The 27,886-nt window shown below is 40.4% G+C and overlaps 1 protein-coding gene across 1 annotated transcript; it reads right to left on the bottom strand.

Moving 5' to 3' along the window:
* Nucleotides 1–75: 75 nt before the first annotated feature.
* Nucleotides 76–22,915, bottom strand: LOC129774799 (protein takeout-like). Its single transcript, XM_055778760.1, has 4 exons — nucleotides 22,690–22,915; nucleotides 715–949; nucleotides 521–657; nucleotides 76–457 (listed from the first exon to the last, which is right to left on the bottom strand). The coding sequence occupies exons 1-4, from the start codon at nucleotides 22,760–22,762 to the stop codon at nucleotides 159–161; spliced, it is 744 nt and encodes a 247-aa protein (XP_055634735.1). The 5' UTR covers nucleotides 22,763–22,915; the 3' UTR covers nucleotides 76–158.
* Nucleotides 22,916–27,886: the final 4,971 nt, after the last annotated feature.

Genomic DNA, 27,886 nt, shown 5'->3' with positions numbered 1-27,886 from the left:
CTGATGCAGTGTCGCGTAGAGTCGTCAATTGAGATAAAGCTGGAATTTCGGATACATACATCTTACGTCAAGCACTTATTCTTCGAAACAATATATTTCACTCCACTTTTAACAGTAACAACACGTTGCGGACCTACAACCAATAACAGTGTCCCCCATCACTGATACAGCTTGTTATAGGGAACCTTGTTGAAAACATTCGCTATCACATTCTTGAAGATCAACGCAAACGCATCGGTGATCGCCGGTTTCAGTTCCTTCAGGATGTCCTGCCAGTTTTCGTTCAAGAACAGATTCATGTTGTCCCCGAGGGCTTTGTCACCGTTGAACAGGTTCGAGAAATGCATAATGAAGCGGGTGGTATCGAAGTTTACCTTCAACTTGTCGACCTGGTAAAACTTTTTGCCCGATCGGTCTACCAGCTTGCCGGTCCACTTCAGCTGGATGTCACAATTTTCTGTTGGTGGTAAAAATATATTGACGATTAATTTCTTCGGTTATTATTTCGAATTGGCTATACCCATGGTCATGTTGCTTTTGCCATCGCCTTGAATTGGTAGGATAAGAACTTTTCCTTTGATCTTATATCCTCCCACGAGGGACGCAACAGGGACCAAGAATTGTAGATCCATTTTGGTGGGATCGGCAGTAAATCCGCTAGGAATGAAATAGATTCATAATCCAAAACATAGCTTGTTACGATCATTTACTTACCTGGCCTTTTTGATTGTACTTTTCGATAGTCCCGTAAGATCGACATTCTTGAAGTTGAGGACGATGTTGATAGGTCCTTCTCCGCCCTGTACAATATCCATTTTTTCGATCTTGAGCGGATCCAGCGCAACAAGATTCACCTCGGGGATGCCCGGAAAATGCTTGGAGAAGGTGTCCGCAATCCGTTCGAGCAGACACTTGTCGTCTCCTTGCTTGCAAAGTGAATAGCTGGCAGCTGTGTAGTAAAATACGGTAAAATAGTGGGATATTAATATAAGGATGATAATGTCGGATGAATGAAAATGATCACGAACGCTGAGAAGATGTTTCTGAGTTCTCTATTTATCAAGTCGATATCGATTCTGTTCCACTCTTTCACGATTTTTGACGTAGGACAAAGCTTTTGGTTTCTTTCCATTCAAACTATAATCAAGCCGTTTTATTTGGCAACAAAACCTCAACTAAATACTAATGAAAATTACATAAATGTGTCGTCTAGTTGTCGTTGGCCTTCTAAAAAAATATATTAAAGACGATTTTATGCAGCATTATGCCAGAATGAGGCAGAAAATAAATAGGATTTGGGCGGTTTTGCAGACGACACAAATAATTTTGCGTTTTCGAAGAGATATTCATTCAGCGTTACGGAACCGTTTGGTACATCACGCCACTCGGGTCCGCCAACCTACGGTCGACAACGTGGAGCGTGCAGCGTCAGCAGTATGCAGGCATAAGAGGGCCGCGAGCGCATGGCTCGCCCTCTTTTTCGCTGTGCAGTTCTTGTGGAGCACCGGTGGTGCCGTGTGATTAGTGATAAGTGAATAAATTGTTGAAAGTAGTTAGTTTTTAAAAGTGTTTGCATATCACGATTCCCATAAGTGGTGTCAGAAGTGGGATCGTGAGGTGTTAAAATAGTGGAAGATCCCGCCGCACGAGTAACCAGCCGTCGAAGGATCACCCGGATGCTGCAAACACAACCGTAAGTGAATTACTTTTCAACATCTAAAACTCTATTATCAATCATGCCGGAAACAAGAGCCAGTGAACTTGAAGCACTCAAAACAGAGCTCGAACAGCTCCGAGCATTGGTAGTGGCCAGGGAGGGCAACAAATATGCCATCCCCGACCCTATTAAAAATATGTCGGAATTTTCCGGAAATAAAAAGGAATTGGCAAGTTGGCTCAAGGAAGTCAACGAGCTTTACGAAATGTTTAAAATAAAAGGCGAGAACGGGCAACCCGACTCGCTTAGCTCGATATATTTGCGGGCAATAAAAAATAAAATCAAAGGGGACGCTCGCGTGATATTATGCGCAAATGGTGATCCCGATACCATTCACGGTATCAAATCGGTTCTCATCGAACAATATGGGGACCAGAAGGACTTCGCCACTAATTTGTCGGCGATGTTCCATTTGAAGAAAGGAGATAAGAATCATTTGAGATTCTTTAATGAAATCAAAGAAATTAACACTAGGCTAAAAGCCAATCTATCCTCGAACCCGTTATCGGCTCGAGAGGTAGTTGATGTGATAACAATCACACGATATTTGGACAACATCGGAGAGCCCCTGGCCTCCATTATCAGGCAATCGAAACCAAAATCTTTAGAAGAGGCATACCAGGCTGTATGCACTAATCAAAACGCGGAAAGTAGAACGAAACCCGCAAAACAAATTTTCAAACAGCACAGTAACCCTAGTAGCAGTGGTTCTGGTGGCTATAATAATAACAACAACAGCAACAGCTCTTACAGAGCATATGCCAAAGAAACGAACGCAAAAACTGCATTCAAACGACCGATTCAGCAATTTAAACCGCGCGTGGAACATAACACCAACGAGGTTGACGTGGATAGTGATGATGATGATGACGATGATGACAATAACGCGACCGAGTGCGAAGTGCAAAATACACGCGAAGTAAATTTTCACAGAGGAGAGGAAGACCAGACAATAACTTGAACAATTTCATTCCTTACATTCGCTACCGATCTAACAAGGGAATCTTAAAATTCTTGATAGACACAGGTGCGAACAAATCGTATATGAATCCAGAACATGTGGCAAACGCAAAAGTGACTGATCAGCCAGCCATCGTCACGAACAAAAATGGAAAATTTATTTTGGATAAAGTGGTGCACGCGAATCTTTTTCCGAAAGATGTCAACAGAGCACTACCATTTCATGTGTTTAAATTTCATAAATTTTTTGACGGGCTCATAGGGTACGAAAACTTAGCAGCCTTGAAAGCCGTGATCAATACAGATAAACACGAGTTGATTATTGGGAAATCTACGTACCAATTTTACCGGTATTTCCCTTCTTCCATGAATTTTCACGAAAATTTCGAAACTTTCATGAAGATTCCAACTTTACAAGATGGAACGTTTCTAATCGAAGATGAGCTTAACATTACTGCAAATGTTTCAGTCCAACCGGGACTTTACTTGGCAAAGAATAATAGTGCGATGGTTCATGTACATTCAAAAGGCCTACCGAAGCCTATATTGTCGAAACCATTCGAAAATAAAGACTTTCTTATAAAAACCGATAATCCAAAAGAGAATTTGAATTTCCCTGCGGATCATCTAAATAAAGGGGAGGTCAAACTTCTTGCAAAGACCTTACAGCCATTCAAAAGCATCTTCTTCCAGGAAGGTCAAAAACTTGCCTTTACACATCAAGTAAAGCATAGAATAGAGACCACCGATAACAAGCCAATACACCAAAAGACATATAAATATCCGTACCATCTAAGAGAAATAGTGAGTGAACAAATCCAAAAGATGTTGGATACAGGCATTATTAGAGAGTCTTCATCTGCCTGGACTTCTCCTATTTGGGTCGTACCTAAGAAGGTCGACAACTCAGGTGCGAAAAAGTACCGCATAGTGGTAGATTACAGAAAATTAAATAAAATCACACCGTCTGATCGGTATCCAATACCGGAAATCAGCGAAATTTTGGATCGTCTAGGAAATGCGCAGTATTTCTCTGTGCTCGACCTGGCCAGCGGGTTCCACCAAATAGAGGTAGACCCAGCTGACATCCCAAAAACGGCGTTTAACGTCGATCATGGGAAATACGAATTTGTGCGGATGCCGTTCGGATTGAAGAATGCGCCCGCAACATTCCAACGCCTGATGGATTCGGTATTACGGAAACATTTAGGTATTAGATGTTTCGTCTATATGGACGACATCATAATTTTTTCCAGCTCTTTGGAAGAGCACATGAAAGACATTCAAAAGGTTTTAAAAACTCTAAAGGAAGCAAACCTTAGAGTTCAGTGTGACAAGTCGGAATTCCTTCGTAAAGAAGTTGAATTCCTCGGTCACGTGGTTACTACGGAAGGGGTTAAACCTAATCCCAAGAAGGTTGAAGCAGTGAAAAACTGGCCTCTTCCGAAAACCCCGAAGGAACTAAAATCCTTCCTTGGAACAATTTCATACTATAGAAGATTCATTCCCGACTTTGCTAAAATCGCAAAGCCGATGACAAGTGTGCTTCGTGGAAAAACCAAATCCATAGAAATTACTCCGGAATATGAAAAAGCCTTTACTGAATTGAAAAATATAATGAGTTCGGATCTCTTATTGCACTACCCCAATTTTGACGAGCCGTTCGTTTTGACTACGGACGCGTCAAACTTTGCGATCGGGGCGGTCCTCACACAGATAGCGAATGGAGGTGAAAAACCCATTGCCTATCTATCAAGAACATTGACAAAGGCGGAAGAGAAATATTCTGCCACCGCCAAGGAACTGTTAGCTATCTATTTTGCAGCTAAAAAGTTCCGGCCATATCTGTATGGTAGGCAGTTTACCATATACACAGATCATGAGCCTCTTACTAAGGAAATCAAGTTAACAGATGCTACAGGACGAGTGACTCGCCAACGGCTATACCTGGAGCAATTCGATTTCCAGTTGGTTTACAAAAAAGGAAAACAAAATGTAGTGGCCGATGGTTTATCCCGGATACCACGAGCTGACGAATCTGAACTAAATATTCAAACCGTTTTGCAAAACGAGCTTTATGAAAATGACCCGATATATGGACCAGAAATAATTAACAAGTTTAGGAATCAGCTGATAATTAATGTGTCAAACGATCCTAGAAAATCGGCTCACATATTTTATTCTATATTTTCAGGTTACAGCAGGCATACTTTCAACCGTGGAGAATATTCCGAAGATGAAATCCGAAACATTCTTAAAAGTTATCTTTCCCCGACCATATCCAATGGTATATTCGCTCCCCTAGAGATTGCACAATTGTGTTCTAAAATAATGAAAGATCAATTCAAAGGCATGAAAGTACAATTTTGCAATCTAAAACTCCCTGATCTTATTTCTAAAACTGATCAAGAGGAATTTATTCGTAAGAGCCATAATTTTAACCACAGAAGTTGGAAGCTCACATACGAGGAGATTCGTCAGTCAGTTTTCTTCCCCGATATGATTACGAAGATCAAATCATTCGCAAAAAATTGTGAGGACTGCAAGTTCGCGAAATACGAACGACGTCCCTTCAAAATTCCAATAACTCGAAGAGCATATGACAAACCATTAGAGAACATTTTCATTGACGTATACGTCAAGGAGGGTGAAAAATTCCTTACCCTTGTTGACGCATTTTCCAAATTTGCCCAAATTTTCAAAATCCAGAATGAAACGGCGGATGAGTTGATCGAAGTAATTACAAAATACTTTAAAATTTTCGGCCTACCAAAAACTATAACATGTGATCAAGCCACATCTTTCAGAAGCTCAAAATTCAAAACCTTTCTCCAAAATCAAAATATTGATATACACTTTGCCAGTACTAGTAACAGCAATGGCATTGTCGAGAGATACCACAACACGCTTTTAGAAATGTACATGTCAAACAGGAGAAAACTTGAAGAACTAACCTTATACGAAGGGCTCTCCATAGTAACTGCCCTATATAACGATACCAAACATTCAACTACGAAATTAAGACCTAGGGATATAATTTTTGGAAATTCTCATTCATTGAACCCGGAGGATATAAATACACAGAAAGCAAAAATAATACTAACTGCCAGGGAAAATATTGCGTTAGAAGCGAGGACACACAATCAGAAAAATGAAAGTCAAAACAATAAAGAATATGAAAACCTCACCATCAGTGAAGCTTTAGTTAAAGGGAAAGGAAAGCCGACCCCTTACACCAATAGATTTAGGCCAATTAAAATCCAAAGTCAAACCAGCAAAACTGTAACAGATGAAAAGGCTATCAAAATTCACAAATTAGATATGAAAAGAGCTAACTAAAACAACACTTTATATTTTCTTGCAGAATACTGTGGCTCCTTACGCTGGTAGGGATGGCCACTTCAGACTTGAGAATTCATACCCTGGATCAGAGTCCGATCATTATAGTTCCGTTAGGACCCGCTAAAATAAGCACTAGTTCTCTGCGAATTGTGCACCCCATAAACTTGACCTCAATTGGAACAATTGTAGAAAACTTTAACGCCGTTTCTATGGAGAGATTGTCGAATCAAACGCTTTTTAAGTCAATAGTTAAAGCAAAATTAGACAAAATAAACTTGAGTTACAACCGAATAAAACCACTACGTAGGAGAAAACGATGGGAATCTCTCGGAAAGGCCTGGAAATACGTATCGGGAAGCCCTGATGCAGACGACCTTAAGATTATAAATTCGTCATTAAATTCATTAATTAGCGAGAATAACAAGCAAATAAGAATCAATAGTGCTTTCGATTCACGAATGAGCAACATTACAAAAGCAATTAACGTCATACTGGAAAATGAGGAAAATGTAATACATTCCTTAGAGGGCTTTGATGTATTAGAATTAATATTCAAAATTGATGAGCTATTATACTACTTAGACATAATCGAAGAGGCGATCACACTAGCGAGACGGAGTATCCCAAGCAGCCGCATCATTCACCTCGACGAATTGGAAACCATTCATCATTCCCTCATTAATGACGGTTTCGGGCTTAACTCGGTCGATAGCATACTTAGTACTGCCAATGCCTACGCAGTATTAAACAACGAAATTTTCATGTACATACTGAAGATACCCAGGATCAAAAATGTACAGTACACCCTCAACTTCATTGAACCAGTCATTGTAGATCACCACAGAGTCCACCTACAAACACAGTTTTATTTGAAAGGACAGAAATCATTCATGTTAAAAAGCGCTTGTTCCAAAGCCAACGCCATGTTTATATGTTCCTCAACGGATCTAGAACCTTTGACGGGTTGTATGCAACAATTGGTCTCCGGAAATACAGCAGAGTGTCCCATAGAACGCACCTACGGAAACAAAACTATTCGGAAAATCAATGATGGCAATATAGTCGTCAATGCAATCAATGTAACACTTTCGTCAAACTGTTCAGTCACCCAACGCACTCTACAGGGGTCGTTCCTAATCCAATACTCAAACTGTACACTGAAATTGGATGACGAGGAATATGTCAACACAAACATGGAGTTTAACCACATTCCGTTGGAACATTTACAGGAGTTACATATGGAACAGCGTAACCATATCACACACCTTAACCTGACAGCCGAAAACCTCCATTGGAAACTTCATTTCCTGGGATGGATAGCATCCGTAATCTCATCAACTTTACTAATCTGCATACTGGGTTCATCCATAATCATCGTTTTGAAATTCGCCGCCTGGAAGACACTCCTTACCAACAGCAAACCAGAAGTCATCGAACAGGATACCATCGCATCAACCGAGGCCCATCCCGAGTCCAGAGAGGTACCGCTGATACTTCAGCAGTAGACGAAAGCCGAGGACGTCTTTCAGCTAAGGGGGAAGCCGTTACGGAACCGTTTGGTACATCACGCCACTCGGGTCCGCCAACCTACGGTCGACAACGTGGAGCGTGCAGCGTCAGCAGTATGCAGGCATAAGAGGGCCGCGAGCGCATGGCTCGCCCTCTTTTTCGCTGTGCAGTTCTTGTGGAGCACCGGTGGTGCCGTGTGATTAGTGATAAGTGAATAAATTGTTGAAAGTAGTTAGTTTTTAAAAGTGTTTGCATATCACGATTCCCATAAGTCAGTATTGTTAGTTATAAACGAATAAGGAATTGATGTACAATTCAATTGAAGACCGTACACGAAAAAATGCAACAGTCAAAAATTATCACCAAAAAATCATTTTAAGTTGGATATTTTGAAAATTTTTCAGAGAATAAATACACCCATATTAGCTATGTCTTTGCAAAATTGCATTACTCAACCTCCTCTCTTTGACTAAATGTCCGTACCTTGAATTTAACGTTACCCATCAAATCCTGTGCAACACTTGCGCCATTTTTCTTACATACTTTCATCCACTCCAAATCCTGGTTGTTTTCGAAGACTTTCTCCACTTGTGGTACAGCTTCCTGGCGCGGGATTTGGCTACCGTAGACTGTTTATCGGTTCAGTTAGGCACCTTCCTTACCTCGAAGACAAGAAGTCCGGTCCGCTTCAATGTCTGCTGGACGAACCAGACGGAAGAATTGACCTTCTTGGCTACGTCTCGACTTCCTTGACTTCATGGGGTAGACTTTCCGAGATCTCGCACAGCACGCAAAAGGGATAGTGTGCTTTGCGTTATCCAGTCTCGCATCTCACAAAGTCATTGGGAGCTGTCTGCAACAAATGAGCGAGGCAGAAGGCAACCGAGCGAGCAGACTTCCAGTGCGTGATCAAATCTCGAGAGACGAGTATCGAAAACTTCCTCACAACTCTTCCATGTGCAAGCAATGAGACCGGGCTTTAGCATGCGAGCTTGGGATTGGCTCCTTCCCTTCTCTTACGTAAAATTTTGTGATGCGTTCAGGATCGCCTCGTCGCGTTTCGACGCGAACGATGCACATGTGTTGTGTACACGAAGAGATGTTCGTGCATAAGTGCTCACGAGACTTTCTCGTGTAACTGTCTCAAAGTGACATTTCGTTAGGCCTTCTGAGATCTCGCACAGCACGTGAGAGAGACAATATGCTTTGCCCTATTCAGCCTCGTATCTCACACAATCATTGCGAACTGTGTGCAACAAATGAATTAATTGATTCGATGACTTTAGCAGCGATATATATGTGAAACAGTTCTTCATCACTAATTGTTCTACGTGCCATATTACGAAGATTAAAATTTCACACTAGAAGCACAACTTTCCCCGACAGCATCAAATGTCACTTTGAGGCAGGTACACGAGAAAGTCTCGCGAGCACCAATACATGTGCATCGCTCATGTTGAGCTGCAACGAGGTATTCTTGAGCGCATCTCAATATTTTACGAACGAGAAGAGAAGAAGCCGAACCCAGGCTCGTGTGCTAAAGCCCGATCTCATCGCTTGCACATGGAAGGGTTGTGAGGAAGAGAAAATCGATACTCATCTCTCGAAAATAAAGCGCGCGCACAGGAAGTCTGTCACGGGGTCTGTTGTCTTCGCTATTCTTTCTTTGCCAGCTCACCGCTAGGTCGTCTGGGTCTCCTTGAATGATTTTATCCCACACGGGACACGGCTGAATGGTCGATTATCAACTGTTTCGCGATTCACCTGTGGAACTGAACTGGATTTTCTACTATCGCGCCCATAATTTTTTGTCGAAGCACTTCTTGTTTGGAATCCATCTTGATAACCACTTGACAGATTGTGATGCAATTGTGCACATGTAAACATTACACTCTAAACAAATTTAACAAAAAAATCCCATTAATTTTTATCTATAAAATAACAAGTTATACATAAAAGAATGTGTTGCATTTTTCCGAGTACAATCTCTATCATGTTGACAACCGTAAATGACTTTTGAAACAAATAGGGTGGAAAGAGTAGGAAGATGCCTCGCATGTATTGATCCAATTGCTGATACTGGTACTTCAAAACACGTTAAATGTTAAGTTTTTGCATATAGCTTTTGCATTAATTGCGACGCACACGCTTTTGTTTCACTGATTGTTAATGTCTTCCTCTATTCAAAATATTTTCAGAGTGTCTGCTGACAAAGCCCTCGCTAAGATTCATCGTAATTACAGTAAAAAAAAACAGTATATTTACATACTAATGTAGCGCATTGAAGTATCAGATGCCTCATTTATCGCCCATCACAGAATAATCATTGTCTGGTACTCCTACATTGTCTAGCGCGAGACTCATAAACTGTGTGATGATTATAGCATTCAACCGATCATCATCTGGGTAACGAGCTATTACAATACAATTCACTAGACGAAAAATATGTATCCCACGGTGCGTGTGAATAAACTATCTTCCGCGAAACAAAAATCATTCTGAATTATACGGATTTTGAAATAACAACTGTCTTGATATTAAAGCCCCAACATATCAATTTTCTCTGTCTCGAAATATCGATTCAAGTCAGTGCGTCATTCCGATGATGAGTTACATATACCCTCGATGATGCCGAGTATGATAATTAACACATGATTGATTTGATTGGAAAAATACCGGAAAATTATCGGCTATATTGTGCGAGATTAAAAGCCCATTTGTGATGATGTGTGGGGAGGATGCCAACGTTTGACTTCCCTCCCATCACGTTCAGGTTTGAATGGCAGCAGAAAACAATTTAGAATGAATATAAATTAATTATCGAAGGGCTTGTTAGGAGACGTTTGCGAGCCGATCGATTGATCGATTGAGGATTGTATTGTACGACGAGTTAAATAATTCTAACATATCCTATCGACATTGGGGATGCTTCATATTAATTATTTACCTTCTTCTTCTTCAATGGCACTAACGTTCCTAGAGGAACTTCGCCGTCTCAACGTAGTATTAGTTGCGTCATTATTATTAGTACTTAGTTGAGATTTCTAGGCCAAATAACACGCCTTGAATGCATTCTGAGTGGCAAGCTCTAGAATACGCGTGATCACAGTGCAAGTCGGAGAAAATTTCTTTGACGAAAAATTCCCCCGACCAGAACGGGAATCGAACCCGAACACCCGGCATGTTAGTTATGACGCTAACCACTCGGCCAAGGGAGCACAATTAATAATAATTAATTTATACTGTACCTTAGAATTAGCGCTTCAATTACAGTTACATTTACAAATTACAAATTATCATTGCAGTTTGAAATCATAGCAATTTCCACAGTTACGATTGATATGGGTACGGTTGAATGTACGATCGAGATTAAACTGACCAGACGTCCCGCGTTACGCGGGACAGTCCTGCATTTCATTAGGATGTCCCGCGTAAGATTACGTCCCGCGAAACGTCCCACATTTGGCAAAAGTAACGAAAATGTCCCGCGATATCAATATATTTCAATATTACAATTTGATCATGTTGATTTTATTAAATGGATGAACCACAAAAAAAAACTTTTATTTGACAGACTGTTCAAGAGATCTTCCAATGCATCCAAAGATTAATACGTTGAGCTGGTTTCATCGCACCGACAGTGGACTTTTTGTTTAGAGAGATGGAAAATGGAATCACATGGAAGTTGGTCGGAACCTCAACTATGGCCGATGAGTAGTTGTATGTCAGCGTGTTCTTTTACCTTTTCGTGGCTTTGGTGGTCGGCTGTCTCTCCATTCTGGCCATTCACCCAAAAGTTTTCTATCGGTCGCTGCTGGGGGATGTTGGGAAGGTTGGCGGTTTATCTCCAGCCGATCCATCCTCCAGTGATCTTTTGGCATTATGGGCTAATCCCATGTTCGACCACATCACCAGCAACTTCCTGCAAGCACTTCGTACTGTATATCTCCCAGCTTACCACATGACTCGAAAGAAGAGCGGCTTGGACATTTCCTTCTCGTTTGTCAGAGAATGATCTTCTCGGAGAACTTGATGTGGGTGATATATTCGTCGCCATCACTTATCTGGGGAACGTAAAGTATCCGGTCCCTTGCATTCATTGAATTCTAGCATCAAGTACGTTTTGTCTTTCATTATGAGTACGAAAAGAAGTTTTTCACTTCTTTAACCGGAAAGAAGTTTTTCACCGGTACCTCAAGCTACTCCTTCTGGATGATTGCCTGCTTCTCAGATGTGGTCGGTTACGTCTGACGCTTTCGCAAAAAAATGTCCATTTTGGCCAGATTCTCCTTCGTCATTTGACCGGTTGTTTCGATCTCCCGGCTTAAGGAGCGGCAGAGAGTCATTTAAGGAAAATTTGTTCCATTAAATTATCTTTTGTAGTTTTTTTTCATCGCCATCCGAAATTAGTCCATTTTTCCAATGCATACGTTAACACTAAAATCGTGGAAAAGTGGATTGGAATTTTCGAGCATTCCATTCGATAATTGGAAAAAAAATTGTAGAATTTGAATCGTGCTTGCCAGACCTAAATGCTCTGACCGAGTGAGAGATTTTCAGGCGTAAACAAAATCTAAACCACCGAAAAATAACTACTGAGTGATTACAGGTCAGGTTTAATTGCTAGGACATATGATATGAGTTTCACGAATAAATGAGACTCTCTAAACTATGGTTTATGTTCACATAACGTATATACATAACGTTTTGTTTTTTGTGTCCCGCGTTAGACCTCTGACCATCTGGTCACTTTTATCGAGATCGAGTGATTAGTGTACGTATTCCTATTCACTTTCAATTTGCTATGTAGGACAAGTGAATATCGCAAAAACAACATCTTATGTTGCTCGAAAAGGACTACACCAAGGGTCGTCAATTTGAATAACTTATCGAATATCTGAGTAGTTTATCTGTACCTATTAGCAAAATTACATCTCCAACACTCCCAGAAACTTCATTCCCAAAAAACAACCCACAAGTTTTACTTTTCAGCATCTTTCCCAAATCAATTCTGTTGGCGGTAATTATAACTCACTCAATGAACTTAGCTAATGCTTTGGGGAAATTCTTTTTTTTTTTGGTTGTAATATCTATTAATAACTCTTTCGTGAAAGGTTTAGTGGTCCGACTTGTGGCTCTGTCTGCTCTGTCTGCTGAGTTTGTAAGAAATTTAATCCTGCGCAATGTTATATATAACATGTTATTTATTTACTTCTTTCAGTAGTGAAAACTATAAAAATGTTGACAATGGTTGAATTAAAGAAGGAAATTCGAGAGCACAATCAAACACAAGTAGAAAAATGCACGATTCTTGCATGTGAGAACTACCTTGGAAAGCCCGGAAGTAAAATATACGTAAAATAAACTCATCGCAATCAAATATTTTTTTATTTATGGAAAGAACGACAAACCTTTCATAAGCTCACATGGCAAAATTTAAAACAATCATCACTTTCACCGCAGCGCCGCCTAGGTGTAGATTTGTACGTTAGATCGCCAACTGGTGGATCGCCGTAAACGATCGGTGAGACATCTGGATTCTGTTTATGAACTAAGAAAATGGTGATAAGATAACCTATAATTGAAAAACAAATCACGTATGTTTTACTTCCGAACTTTCCAAGGTAGTTCTCACATGCAAGAACCATGCATTTTGACGTAGGACTACGTCTAACCGGAAGATATAGGGGGTGAAATGAAAATCTAGGCACTGAACAAGTAGGAAAAAATGCAAGATTTGGAACGCTCATAACTCGAGCTATTCTCAATAGATCGCAAAGGTTTTTGCATCAATTGATAGGAAATATATCTACGCATCTATCATAACGAATAACATTTCATTTTTCTTGAGATAAATAATTGAATAATTGTGAAATATCAAGCATTGTCCAAATGCACTATGTGCCCATTTTTGATTGGTCCATTTTGTGCTCCTCAAATCGTACCGACCAAAACGGTCAACCAGAGCAGCAGCGAAATACAATGAAGCACGATTGGAAAGGAAAAAGAAAAAATATGAACGAAACATTGGTCGCAGTCTCACACATGCGTAATTCTCGAGCCAGCCAGTCAGCTTAAAAATCCCCGCTCCGCTGCCGTAACGATCATTCTTTGTGTGGACACCGACTGGACAACATCGTTGCTGGACGAGCTGGATGGCGAGGGATCGAGTGCCTTTCTCAAGGCAATGGGGGCGGAGGTGTAATGAAGGAGTTAGAGTAGAGTTTTAAGGGCCTTTCTCAAGGCTAGAGACGGATGAACTAAAAAGTTTAAAGTCTCTATAATACAAAACCAGCACCACCACCACCGTAACGATAATTCTCATCCGAACCGTACACCACATCGTTTCGCATGACATCACATCAACAAACCAACACAAGCAGCCATGGTTGGATATGGCAAAGGAGGAAAAGTGAAGGGAAAGGCAAAATCCCGCCCGAACCGTGTTAGTCTGGAGTTCCACGCAAGGGTAGCTCGGCCGAGCGCGTTAGTACCAGTGCATCAGTCCACCTAGCCGGCGTTATATAGTTTCGGCCGCCGAAGTGGAAAAGCTGCTCGCGACGATAAGAAAACCCGCATTCAGAACAGACCACATTCGGTTCGGTGGACATCAAGACAACACAACAGGCAGTTGCAGCGAGTGGCGAGTGGCAAACGCAATCGCAAAACGACAGCAGGTAGCAGAAGAAAAAAGTTTGTTCTTTATACAAACTGCTTTGGTGGCAAATCCAGAACAAGGCGGCATCGAGGGCGTTCGAAATGGTTTTTTTTAAAACCACGAGTACTAAGTTTTCTAAATTGGAATCATTCCATAAAACACGGCGCTTATCAGGGCCGTTAAACCATTCAAAAAAGAGTTTACGAAATACAGTTCAATGCATTCTAAAATAATATCCAAAATAATAATAAAACACAAATTGATTTTTTTATAATTTGTTTGCCAGGATATGATGAGTATGTGAATTTGGCAGTTGTTCTGAGCTTATTGATGGCTGAGGACTTTCCCGATTATTCAATTTTCACCAATTCTTAAATTGCTTCTAGATTGAAAGTACAGTAATTTATATTTAGCTCGACATTGAGCTAATTGGATGGATCTGTAATGCGACATTTTTGTCGCAACATAGAGTTCGGGGTCCAAATTATGACCCCACATTGAAAGTCGACACTGTACCACTGTCATCGGAAATGTTCAATTACAGGTTTAAATCGCCTCAAATGCGACACGGAGTGTTTCTCCGGCATGCGCATTAAATGTAATTTACTGAACAACATGTCACAAGCTGGATGGGAAGAAATTTTCCAACTGTGAAAGCTGTGGCGAGTGGCAAACGCAATAGCTAAACAGGAAGGTTTAACCGAACAAGATGGGGATATCGAGTGATTAAACAGTAAACTAATCCATTTTTCAGGTAGATAGGTAGGTATTCACGTAGGAGAAGAAAATAAAACAATATATTTAAAATATATATTTAACAAAAGCTGTCCCCTTTGTATAGTCCTACGTCACTCCGGTTATGTCCCCGACATTACCCACCCGTCTTTTTTTCTACTTGTTTTTGATGGTGCTCTCGAATTTCCGTCTTTGATTCAACCATTATCAATATTTATACAATTTTCACTACTGAAAGAGTTAAGAAAATAACATGTTATATATAAAAATGCGCAGAATAAAATTTCTTAAAAACTCATCGCAATCAAATAATCTTTTATGATTATAAAATTATAATTTATGGAAAGAACTACAAACCTTCCATTAGCTCACATGGCAAAATTTAAAACAATCATCATTTTCACCGCAGCGCCGCCTAGGTGTAGATTTGTACGTTAGATCGATTGAACTTGACTGGAAAAGGATGAAATAAGACAAACATCCGTTCATTTCATTTCCAGATGGCGAAAATTGCGAAAACTCCACGGCAGAAGGCATATTCCAATCCGACGTAAGCAGGTGTTTACATGAAATTTGCAAGGGAGTCCTCGTCCGAAAAGCCTGCTTCCGAAACCGAGTCCCTCGATTCACAATAAAATTCCGTTTGGGACAGAAACGTAGGAATCAGGGAAGAACCGGACCACCCACAGCAATAGGAGCGGATGAGGAGAGGGAGCTGGTCATTTGGATCAAGAAAATAGCCCGGAAAGGATTTCCGGTAACGAAGTACCGTGTAATGAACCGAGTGACAAGCTACGTCGAACAGAATCTCGAGAAAGGCAGCTCCAAAACTGGCACACCAAGTACGATGGACATATTGAATCCTCGAACAGCTGTAATTAACCGAACTTCTTTCTTTGTGTAGGTGATGCGTGGTTTAGAAGCTTCATGAAACGGCACAAGGATCTTGCCACGTTCGGAAGCCGGAAGGTGTCGCCAACGCAATGAAATTGGTTCCGGGAAGTTCATGGAATTACCCAAGAAGAGGACTTTGTAGCTATTCTTCGAAAGGCCAAATGTGTCCTGAACGGTGATGAATCCAGCTTCTATCTCGATCCTGCCACGGATAAGGTAAAAAGAAAAAAATATAGGAGGTTGTGTCCAAGATACGACCGCATTGTTGACGTAGAACTACGCTGTTATTTTATGTAAGTCGCTTGTTTATACCTTCGGATACTATTCTATAATGCTGTGAAACTTTCTAAACAACTGCTTAGTAGAATAATCTTTGAAATGGTTTTTCATTGTAAAATCAGTTTACGATAATTGATTGATGATTCATTCTTGCCCTCGCAAAACAATAGCAACAACACTAGCTGATCATATGTCGCAATTTATTTCATGTCAATGCATTTAAAATTTACCTCGAACGCTATTCCGGTGGCCTTTTTCGCAATTGAAATAGACTCGGCTACAGTCGATTATAAACATGTTATACCAGCACCATTATTCCACATCTCATAACTACATCAATACATCTTTGGCACCGAATGGAAACAACAACAATGACAACACTTGCAAGTAACAAATATCATGCTACATGTTATTTAGTATTGCCTCAAAGCAATCGCACCTCTAGGCATCGTTCGTACAACGCTAACCAAGCGCCAAACAAGCGTTCGTCATAGCATGCATACAGAACCATACATTGGTGGCTTGAAGCTACTAGGAATACAAATACTTCTCATCATTTTGCACTATTCTCAAAAGAAACGCTTTTGTTAATATTACTGGCCTCAAAAAAAGTTGCATCACTTTCTCATGCTCGAGAGAAGCGCAGCTGTCACCCTTAGTGGAGGAATTTTTGCTACTGGTAAGCGAAACCTAATCACATACAAAATTCCAGAACGACATTTACTTTCTTGGTGACTAAACAAGCGAAATAAACTCTTTTTGTTAATATCAACAACCTCGAAAACAGTAGCAATGCTTCATTATGATCAATATTAGCGCAAATGCAATCCTAGTTGAAGGCAGTTTTGCGACTGGCACGCTAACCTAAATAACTTATAACATTCCACTAAGACATTCAAGATGCTTGGTATTCCCCAAATATTTTTTTGGAGCATAACCTTAACGCAAGCTTCGCCATAACGTCAGTTTAATGCATTGATGCATTCTCAAAGGCACCGAAGAAGCCGTTTACATTTTCGACCGACGCGCCGAAATCGCCTATTTTGCTGTTGTTCGATGCGGTGTCACACTCGTGAAGGCTCGGTTCAGTGCGAGCGCTTTTCACTACACCAACATCGCGTGCATCATTAGATGATGCTTGCGTTCGTTTTTTGCAAGGCTAGAGCCTGCCTCCCTCTTCTTTTTGCTCATCACACACTACGCGAAGCGTCTAATTTATGACGCGGGAAGAAAAACACGATACGAATAACGAACAGAAAAAGCAAACGACGATATCCAAGTTGGATTACCACTGGTGGGGTCCAATCTTGGACCGAAGCGCAGCGAAAGCAAAGTGAACTGGATTGCTCAACAGTCTTATGCCGAATGAAAGTTTGCCTCAGCGAGATCCACTGTTTATACTCAAGGCAAATATTCCCCTTCATTCTTCTAATTTTCCTTTGTTCACGGCGACTTCAAATCCTACAATTTCCCCTTCTTTGGTCGTCGATAAGTTGCTCGTTATAGACAGCTCTGTTCGGGAAAGCATACAAATGGACAGAACAAATGTATGGAAAAATGGAAACGCCTAAAGTTTTCATGAATTTTAACCATTTACAAACCAGGGGATTCTAATGTATAGCATATTAAACAAATCTTAGGGAATATCCGATTCGTTTAGTATGTAAATCGCTAGAATCCGTTCGCGGCAAAAATAGTTATTAACGTTTACTTTATTTCATAAAAACGTGACCTGTTTTCTGATTTGGCACCCTTAATGAAAGACGTAGTTCTACGTCAAAAGAAAGAGGAATGTGCATAGAGTTGATTAAGGTCCTGCCAAGAAAAACATAACGGTTATGTTCACCTGCTCCGCTGCTGGAAAAATTGTACCCGCCGATGGTGGTTTTACCGTAAGAAAATCCCCATGGAAGTTATACGTAGTGTACCCGCAGAATGGGGTATAAGCAAAACGGATTCGGGATGGATGAACACAACTTGTTTCCTGGAGTATGTTAAGAACATACTCCATCCTCAACTGGTTGAAGATGATGCACTTCCGGCTGTCTATTTTGTAGACGGCCACTCTTCGCATACCGCTTGGGAAACTGCCGATGAATGCCGAAAACTTCAAATCCATCTGGTCTGCCTATACGCCAATAGCACACGCACATTACAGCCACTCGATGTGGCCGTCTTCAAACCATTGAAGGATTCGTGTCGTCGACTCGTGGAAAGTGACCAATCCAAACAAGTATTTAAAAACGGAAAACTGCTCCGCTTCTTCAGCAGGCGAAGGAGAACATCAATGAAAATGTCATTAAAAACGGATTTGAATGCTGCGGTTTGTTTCCGTTTGATGAGAACAGCGTTGATTACTCCAAATGCCTTGGTCGAAATGCCGCAATGTCCCACCCTGAAAAAGAACATAGTGAAGCTGTGAATTTGGCGAATGAAACCACTGATGAAGGACCCAAATCCGACGATCATTCCGATGTGCAAAATGGAGCTGCAAGTTCATCGGGAAAAACCTCGGATGATGATTGTCAGCTGCCTACACTCGAAAACCATACCGATATGGGAGTACCTGATGATTCTAATTGCAGCGAAACGATTCAAATTAATCGTTTGAAAGCTGAAAAAATTCTTCAACTGATGGGGCCCACCGACCGGGAGCAGTACAGAACTGGTGATGAAAGCGATTCTGATTCGCTTCACGAAAAGATATTTGTAAAGATTTTCAAGCTACTTGAGCCTTTAAGTTCTTCGTTCGATCGAAATGATATCGAAATGGGTCCGGAGTGTTCAAACTCGGGATCGTATGAACCAGCAGGCAAGCCTGAACTGAAGGAACAAATATTAGCAAAATTTTTTATTGATCAGCCAGCATATGAGGTTCATTACGTCATGGACACCGTCATGGACAGCGCTGATTTCAGGAAATCATAACTGTTCAAACACCGACGACTATGACGTTTCGAATGATAATGGTCAGCATGATAATGGATAATGGAGTCTCCAGAAACACCACACTGGAAAGGAAATATCAAATACAAGCGTAGAAGCCCTGCTGTTTTGACCTCTCGTCAGAGACTCGAATACCACAAGGCAATTCATAAGGAGAAGAAGAGGGAGGCAGAGGAAAAACAACGGAAGGCTGAGAAAAAGCAAAAGAAGGCTGATTCAATACGGGAGAAGAAGAAGAAGAAGGAAGCAGAGAAAAAGCAACGGATGGCTGAGGAAAAGCAAAAGATGGCTGAGGAAAAGCAAATTAAGGCTGAGGAAAGGAAGATGAAACAAACGAGCAAACAAGCACAGAAATTGAAGAATAAAAGAACCGATAAACCCAAGCAGGAGAGAGGAAAGAGGAAGAAGGAAGGTTAATAGAAGTAACTGAAGATTAACGAAATAAGACACTGGAGTTGAATCACAAAAAATACGTTTTCATATGATTGATTTAATGAATTCAAAATTGTTTTTACGTTCTTACGATTGATTTCATGAATTAAAAAGCGATTGTTTTTTGGTTATGATTGTTTTTCTAATAAAAAGATAATTTTAAAGCGTTTGGCGATTCAAAATATATTTTAAATTTTCAAATAATTGATATAATATCACACTAAGCAAAAATGACGGCAGACTAGCATTTATTTATTTTTCCCTACTTTTCCTTACATTTATTCCTTACACGGCAATTGTTACTAACTGTGCTCTGCCTAGAATTTGCCTAAATCATTAGATTGTCCGGAAACACAGGAAAAATTGGGTAAAATTTGGGCAAAATCGAAAAGAGTGGACTCAGGCCCATTTTGCCTGAGTCCACTTTTTCTCGATTTTATCTACGTTTTGCCTGGGCTTCCAGGCATAATCTAATGATTAAAATCACCGTATAAGATTACCGGTGGTCTAAAATATGTTTGATGCCTGGTCCAAAATATATTTCCACACGCAGATCAAAATAAAAAGGTGGTCCAAAATATGTTTTTATCAGTGTTTGAAAATGTGCTATCTCTGGGTGATTTTCCATTGAAATGGGTTTTTAAACGAAACATTTGAACAAATACATTCAGCTCTTTGCAATGGTATGTTTAGTCATTCATTTTTATCGATAAAATCATACTTTTTTCAATAAATTGTACAATCACTTCCTAAAGTGGTTCAAAATACCTCCGTTACCCTACTACGATGTCACTGCAGAATAGATGAGAACTATTTTTTTTTTCAAATCATCTCGCCGTATAAACGTTCCTCGAGCGGAGACGAACACAACGAAATGAAGACAGCTAAAATTGAATGATCTGTTCTCGTATGTTGCGCTTAGCAAACCACATCTGGTGATTCATTTTTATTTCTATATATGATAGCAGACATTATACATACATTGCATATGAATAAGAGTGTCAATGAAAGCGGTCGACTTGAATTTTCGAATTGAACTTCGGCGTCGTGCACAAATTACGTAACTCTTAAAATCCGGATTTTGGACCCCCTCCCCCCTACGTAATGCAATTCCCTATCTCTAATACACAGAAAGTAACGCAACCTCGATCCCCCTCCCCCGCTTATCGCGTTACGTTATTTGTGCACGACGTCCTGCAAAATGTTGATTCCCGCAAAAAAAAACGCTATGAAAAATTTCTGCTCAATTGGATTTTATTTACCAGTGTCACAAAGACGTCAAAGTTTGAGTTTTTTGAAAACCGTAGAATCACCCATCGGAGTTTAAAAAAATCGATCCCAAATGTCTTAAAATGTCGAGATTTACTATTATCTAAAAAAAAATCCTTACCTAGTTTGCGTTACTTTCATGATATGTAACGATACGACGGTACATAACAAACCGAAAACATCGAATGCATCAGTGTCTTGGCCACGCGATTAAACGGCTTCTTCTTCTTGAACGGCGTTAACGTTCCCTGTGGAACTTTTGCCGTCTCAACGTTTGCATTAACTAGCGTCATTTATTAATACTTATTTGGCTTAAGAAATCTCAACTAACACGCCTTGAATGTATTTCGAGGGGCAAGCTCTAGAATACGCGTGACCACAGTGCAAGTCGAAGGAAATTTCTTTGACGAAAAATCCCCCGGCCAGTACGGAAATCGAACCCGAACACCCGGCATGATAATGTGAGACGCTAACCACTCGGCCACGGGTAAGTTTAAACGGCTACACGGCTTTATAGATAGGGTTTGAATTTGTAGAAACAATACACTGTTTCAGGAAGGAAGCAGCAGGTGGAGGCGATCTGGCGTAGTGGTAACATCCATGCCTCTCACGCTAAAGGTCACGAGTTCAATTCTCACTCCCGACATTCTTCCAAAAATGGAAGTAAAAAGTGACGAACCAGCCAAATGAGTTGAAAATCACTATAATGCAGACAAAAAAAAAAGGAAGCAGCAGGAGCTCAGTCTTCAGTCGCTCGAGAGGAGACGAGATTGAAGGATTCTAATTGAAGTTTCATTATGCATCGTTCAGCAACTTACGATTGGGCAAGTCCAGGACTCTCAGATTATGATATTGTCATAAAATACACAAAATCAGCAAATGTTTCGTCCAATGGATTTGTCATTGTTTCTTTTGGTGAAGCAAAGGCTATAAACTAAACGACGCGCTTTATCGTTTCATCGTTAGGTTCTAATGAAATTCCAAGGATGCTTAAACGATGACAAACAAACCACATGTGAGGATTTCTTTTGGGCGGTTTTAGACCAATTTATTTACACGTTAACACTTCGAAGAGATGTTCCCAGTAAATTCAGTTTCGCTGGTTTTATTTCTGCTAATTCTGGGTCAGAGACGTACAAGTGCTTGAAGGTCTACTCGCAATAGTATTTGAAAATAATACATCTCTCCGTTCATTACATAAAAACTGATTTGACAACTCTGCTTTGTTGATTGCGAGTTTTAACTGAATCGAGCTTTATAAGTGAATAGAACAATATTGCTTTCAGATTAAAATGATAAGTAAATAACACACAACACAAAATTTTCCAAATTCAAAAGTTTAAAGACTCAGATTACTTTTCATTGAATCTTTTGTAATATTTTTGTTCCCTTTATGTTTCATTCAAACATAATTACAGAATTGTCCATTCAAAGCGTCTGAAACGATTTTTCTGAAATTTCACATTTTCTTCTTCACTATTTTATTTCTTATATTCAATTCCTGCTAAACACACATATTGAATTGGTTTGATCCCAATGAGTGCCCATGAGAAAAAATTATCCGAGAATGACTTTGAAATAAGTTCCGCACTCGCAGTTACATGCGTCTTTGCCTTAATTATTCCGAGAACTGCGAATTAGCGTTTCCGACAGGTGAACAAAAATCCAGTTTTTCCTGATACACACTTTACATAAGTTCCATACACTATCAAATTGCGTCAGGTAATAATCAAAGATCGGTGCGATTGATGCTGCGTTCCTGATGAAGCACCGGGTATGATTATCGCAGATCAACTCACAGCGTCAGAATTGATTAATATAATATTTCCGAGTGTTCAGTTTTAATTTCTAGAATTATTGGGACTCACTTTCAACATGAGTTTGTATCCAGAAATTATTTACAACTCACAAATGCACTGTCCTGTTCTCATTGAATAAAAATACGTACGGAATTTGGCTGCATCGCAAACCGTTAAGGCCAACAGAACCGCCACGCCGCTGACGATGAACTTGACCGTCATGATCTGGCTTTTGTGCCGCGTTTTCAAGTATATCTCACTCACAAGAAAAACAAAGACACTAATATAAATGAAAAAGAAAACCGAAACCACCTCTCAGGGTAGAACTGAAATACTTAAAACGCCAGAAGGCTCGCACAGCGAATGAAGTGTTAGAATTAATATACTCGTTTTATATATAAGGGTGGTTTAGCGGCGCGAGAACTCGAGAGCTACGCAAAAAAAAACGCGAGCTCACCAGCCCCATCTGTTCTGAACCCCATCAAGGAGAACTTCTCAGCCCCGAGGGTAGCGGCGACACGCAACGTCGCAAACTGTTTTCCTGCTGAGCCAGGTTGATTGACCTCTAATTGGCTACTAGGAAGGAAAATTGATTTAATGTTTAATTTCAAAGGAAAATGATAATGGAAGTATTTTATCAGTTTTTAAATTTAATATTTCAATCTATGGTTAACGATAATAATTTCATAGTATACACAGCTTTTAGTCTGACTGGTGAACAAATGAATATCTGGCGGTCATCAATGATGCCCTTGCCCATAATCCATATCGTGCGGAAAACGTTGAATAGATCAGCCGTAGCTCCAGATTGAGCATGAAACCAAGACGATCAGTTTGTTTCGGTAAACCATTATGAATGAAAATTAAATCTAAAGTAATACCACAGGTTTCACTAGAGTGAGAACCTGCACTGGAGAATCAAGATTGAAACGATGAATTCGTTTAGCGAACCGGTTGGTACACAATAGATTAAACATATTATCGAAAATGTTCAAGCTCGCATCTGTTCAACTCTACTTCTAGTTCTAGATAAGTATCAATTTCTAGTTGATCTAAAAATACTAATGTAACATCGTAATATTTGATATTTCTAAACTCAAAACAGAAGTACATTCTTTTGGCAAAAGACTCAAATCATCGCACTGGTAAAATACCAAGTGTGATAGGTGACATTGATTGATGGTTTAGATTTTTTTTTTCCAAAACGTTCATTAATCAGACTCAATAACTTATCATCTAACGTTCAAAGAGTCGAATTTCACCTTAAAATAAAGCTAACACTAGATTGATTGGACAGGATTAGAATTTAGGACTAGGATGGAGCTAGTGAGTGACGTTTTGGATGTTGCTTGCAGGATTGTATGAATACCTTCGAGTTGACATATGATCGGGGTTCTGCCGAAACAAACAAAGCGCCATTTTTTCAAAATTGAGTTACACCACTGGATGCCGAAACCGATAATCTATCAACAATAAATCAACCGTGTCATTCGGACAGTTGACAACGGCTTCAAAACAAACAAAAAATAAAAGAATTCCATTAAACCAGAGCGAACCATAAACCAACAACATGGAATAGTGATCGGTCTCTCCGGAAACGTAGTTTTTCCTATTTATCCGAATCTTTATCGGATTTTTCTGTTTCTGTCAGCCCTTGGAAACAGTTGTCGTTGGGATCCGGTAAGTAAGACGACCAAAGGGCTGCTCTGGAGTGTATAACCGTATTAAGATGGCTGATCTGCATTTTTCAAAATTGCGTCCAGCCATAGCGAACCAATTGTTGGAGTAGATCTTGAGGAACTTGGTGTGTGAAATAAATTTCACTTCGGATCTCACTTCCTTTGTGAGAGAAGTAAAATACAAAATGCCCTGCCAGTCGTTGCCATCCAGGGTAGAGAGGTCCCGTCGTCCATCACCACCGCCACGTTGCGATTCGCCGAGAAAATCGGCTTAACCATCTTATTCAGCCGCTGCCGCTGCGACATTGCGTGCAGCTCCGAGACCAGTGGACGGGACTTCCGCTTCCTGACATGAATGTCCATGTTCGCCAGGTACCGTTTAGCCGGTTGCACCGATCTCCCGGCCAAGCGCACGCTGCCACGTAGCCACTTTTTCCTCGATCTTCCCATTCAGCATGCTTTGGAGCTTCTTGTCGCTCAGGGTCGTCGGCCGTCCGGAACCGGGGTTTATTTCGATGCTCTGATTGTTGTCCAATAGTGCCAAGACATGGATAGTGCCGAAAATATTCACGTTCACAACATTCAAATACGGCGAATTTCAGCCTGCCTTGTATTGATAACCTACTGCTCAATCAAGAGTTATAAATATGGAACAACAATATCAATGGACACCAGTGGAATGAACAGCAACATCAGCTTGCCATGAAGTTCATTTTTCATTAGCATCTTCAATTTGGCCATGATATTCGTAACGTTGAAATTGAAGATCATTGCGTGTTAGTAAAAATCAAAGCATAAAATTCAACGTCAACCAATTGAGAGTGAAATCGATAACACAAAATTCTTGTTTTTGGCGACTTCGACAATGGAATGTATAGTATAACTCTTGATATGTTCTATGACTCCACTCACGATTGGCCGGAAATGTCATACACCCCCAATTATATGGGCAATGGATGACAATAACAGACGAGCGGAAAACGAACATAATCTTGTTTCGATTTCCGGTTTAATGATACTTGCTCTAAATGACCAGCAATGATATAAACCCCTACGACGTGGATATTGGATGAAAGGGCTACGACAGCAGAAGTCGAATAACGTTGAATTTTGGAAAGGAAGACGGCTTCCGGTTCATTGAAAACATTGAGCGAAATGGCGGTAGTAAAAGAGCATAAAAAGCGGAAACGGAAACGGACCGTACTTCTCACACTAAAGGTAACAAGTTCAATTTATCACTCTCGACATTTATCCAAAAATGAAAGTAAAGTGACGAACCAGCCAAAAAGTGTTGAAAGTCACTATAATACAGTATAGAAAAGTAACGGAACGTTCAACGCCGTTCAACGCTAAGCCTCACTCAGCAGCTCAACACCGAACCGCTCAACGAAAACTAATGTTGCGTTTTCCGAATTCCTGGTTCTTTCTTTTTTTTTAAATATGAAAATCAAACACGATTTCAATAAAAATTCGCTGCAAGCGTTGAAGATCAACTCAACGTTCGTGATAATCACCTGAAGTTATTGACAGTAATGAAAGTGCCTGAATACAGGCTTTGCGAAATTCGTTCATGCTGTTTTCGTTCAATATATCAAATAAAGTTCACGCGTTTCGACAGAAGCGAATTCATCCGACACTGGGAATAGGCTAATTCCTTCATTCATGAATAAATATTGATAATTTGTGGCACTGCTCATGGATTACTATGATTGATGCTGCATGGGTAAGTCTCGTCAGTGCGTGGTAAGCTAAACCCATGACAAATCGGCAATTTTTGTCCATTTTTTCAAATGCAAACGTGATTTATGAAATTAATCAAGAGCCGTTACAATGATATAATGATATAATGATATTGTATTAATAGTTAGTATGTACTTAGTTTGCTCTGGCTGCAAAGAGAGTGAAGCTTTGCGTGTCTGGCAGCTTTTTTTTTCATTTTCTTGAAGATCCTGAATCCGAAATTGCCGAAGATGTAAGCTCACAGCATGAAGGGGAGTTGTTATTGAAAAAGGCTTGGTTATGGAGTACAGAAATGATACTGCCGAAGATGTGAGCTCACAACATGGTAGGGAGTTGTTATTGAGAAAGACTTGGTTATGGAGTCCAGAAATGACTCCATTGGCCGATTTTTTTTTTTTCAAAATTAGAACCAGAAAGAAATGTTACCTTTGGATCTAACAAAGACGTCTCCGATTCTCGCCAGGAGAACGTGGATTCGCCGGGTTGTCTCAAAAAACGTTAACAAGCTGGGTCTCAGTTTTGAAACAAAACTCTACGTAAGGGTAATAGAGATTCAGGCAAACTATACGCCAACACAAGAGGAGCGATAGTTGCGGCCTAGAAAAGAAAATTATTAAGAGGTTATTCACCTTTTTTGGCCTAACCAAAATGAAACTTTCACAACCAAATGGGCGCAGCATTCCTCGTGCGAAGTACAACGACTTTCAACATCTGATGAAATATGTACCTCCTGTAAACCATTCTTCATGAATATGGATTCCGATGAACTAAACATTGTTGATATTGATTACGATCTGATCAGCCACGAAGAATCATAAGTTTTTCTTAACTATTGTAATATTATTATTGCTGTAATTATTCAGACTACACAACAGAAAATCCGAAAGTGAATTGAACTGTGAATTGACCTGTTTGGTTCATTTTGAACGGCAAAACTGGGGGCAAACTTTTCAAACAGTATATGACTTGAAATGTTGCATTTTTTTCTTGCAATCGATTACTCTCGAACGAAGAATGCCGAATCTATGTATTTTCTTCTCTTAGATAGATTAATGCCTGATGGTAGCTACGATTGTTTTCACAATGGTATGAACATAAAGGGTGTGTCACATCAAATTGCATCACGGAAAAAACGCTGTAGAAATTCGCCCAGTAGACCGATCCTTTTGAAAATTTTAGACAGTAAAATAAAAACTATTAAACAACTTTTGGCATTTTCTTTTTATTCATACTTCGAGCCCAAGCCCGTATGCTCGCACCTCCTCTTACCCCGTCCATAAGGTTCTGTACAACGTCAGGTTGTAGTTTTTTTAACAGAAATCCATTTTCTCTTGAAGTCCGCCTCCGATTTGACAACTTCTGGGTTCTTCCGGAGGGCCTGCTTCATAATCGCCCAATATTTCTCTATTGGGCGTAGCTCCAGCGCGTTGAGCGGGTTCATTTCCTTTGGCACGAAGGTGACCCCGTTGGCTTCGTACCACTCCAACACGTCCTTTGAATAGTGGCACGAAGCGAGATCCGGCCAGAAGATGGTCTGGCCCTCGTGCTGTTTCAATAGTGGTAGTAAGCGCTTCTGTAGGCACTCCTTAAGGTAAACCTGCCCGTTTACTGTACCGGTCATCACGAAGGGGGCGCTCCGCTTTCCGCAAGAGCAGATCGCTTGCCACACCATGTACTTTTTGGCAAACTTGGATAGTTTCTGCTTGCGAATCTCCTCCGGAACGCTGAATTTGTCCTCTGCGGAGAGAAACAACAGGCCCGGCAGCTGACGAAAGTCCGCTTTGACGTAGGTTTCGTCGTCCATTACCAGGCAATGCGGCTTCGTCAGCATTTCGGTGTACAGCTTCCGGGCTTGCGTCTTTCCCACCATGTTTTGCCTTTCGTCGCGGTTAGGAGCCTTCTGAACCTTGTATGTACGCAGGCCCTC

The sequence above is a fragment of the Toxorhynchites rutilus genome, chromosome 3, assembly GCF_029784135.1.
Source record: "Toxorhynchites rutilus septentrionalis strain SRP chromosome 3, ASM2978413v1, whole genome shotgun sequence".
Lineage (NCBI taxonomy): Eukaryota > Metazoa > Arthropoda > Insecta > Diptera > Culicidae > Toxorhynchites > Toxorhynchites rutilus.
The sequence above is the reverse complement of the archived record's forward strand: the minus strand, read 5'-3'. Positions and strand labels throughout refer to the sequence as shown.

What these genes read in the sequence shown, in the direction of transcription:
- LOC129774799 (XM_055778760.1), bottom strand. Translation starts at nt 22,762, where the DNA reads ATGACGGTCAAGTTCATCGTCAGCGGCGTGGCGGTTCTGTTGGCCTTA. An exon ending in TTGCGATGCAGCCAAATTCC is followed by an intron (nt 950 to 22,689) that starts GTACGTATTTTT and finishes TTTACTACACAG; the next exon opens with CTGCCAGCTATTCACTTTGC. An exon ending in CAAAAGCAACATGACCATGG is followed by an intron (nt 458 to 520) that starts GTATAGCCAATT and finishes TACCACCAACAG; the next exon opens with AAAATTGTGACATCCAGCTG.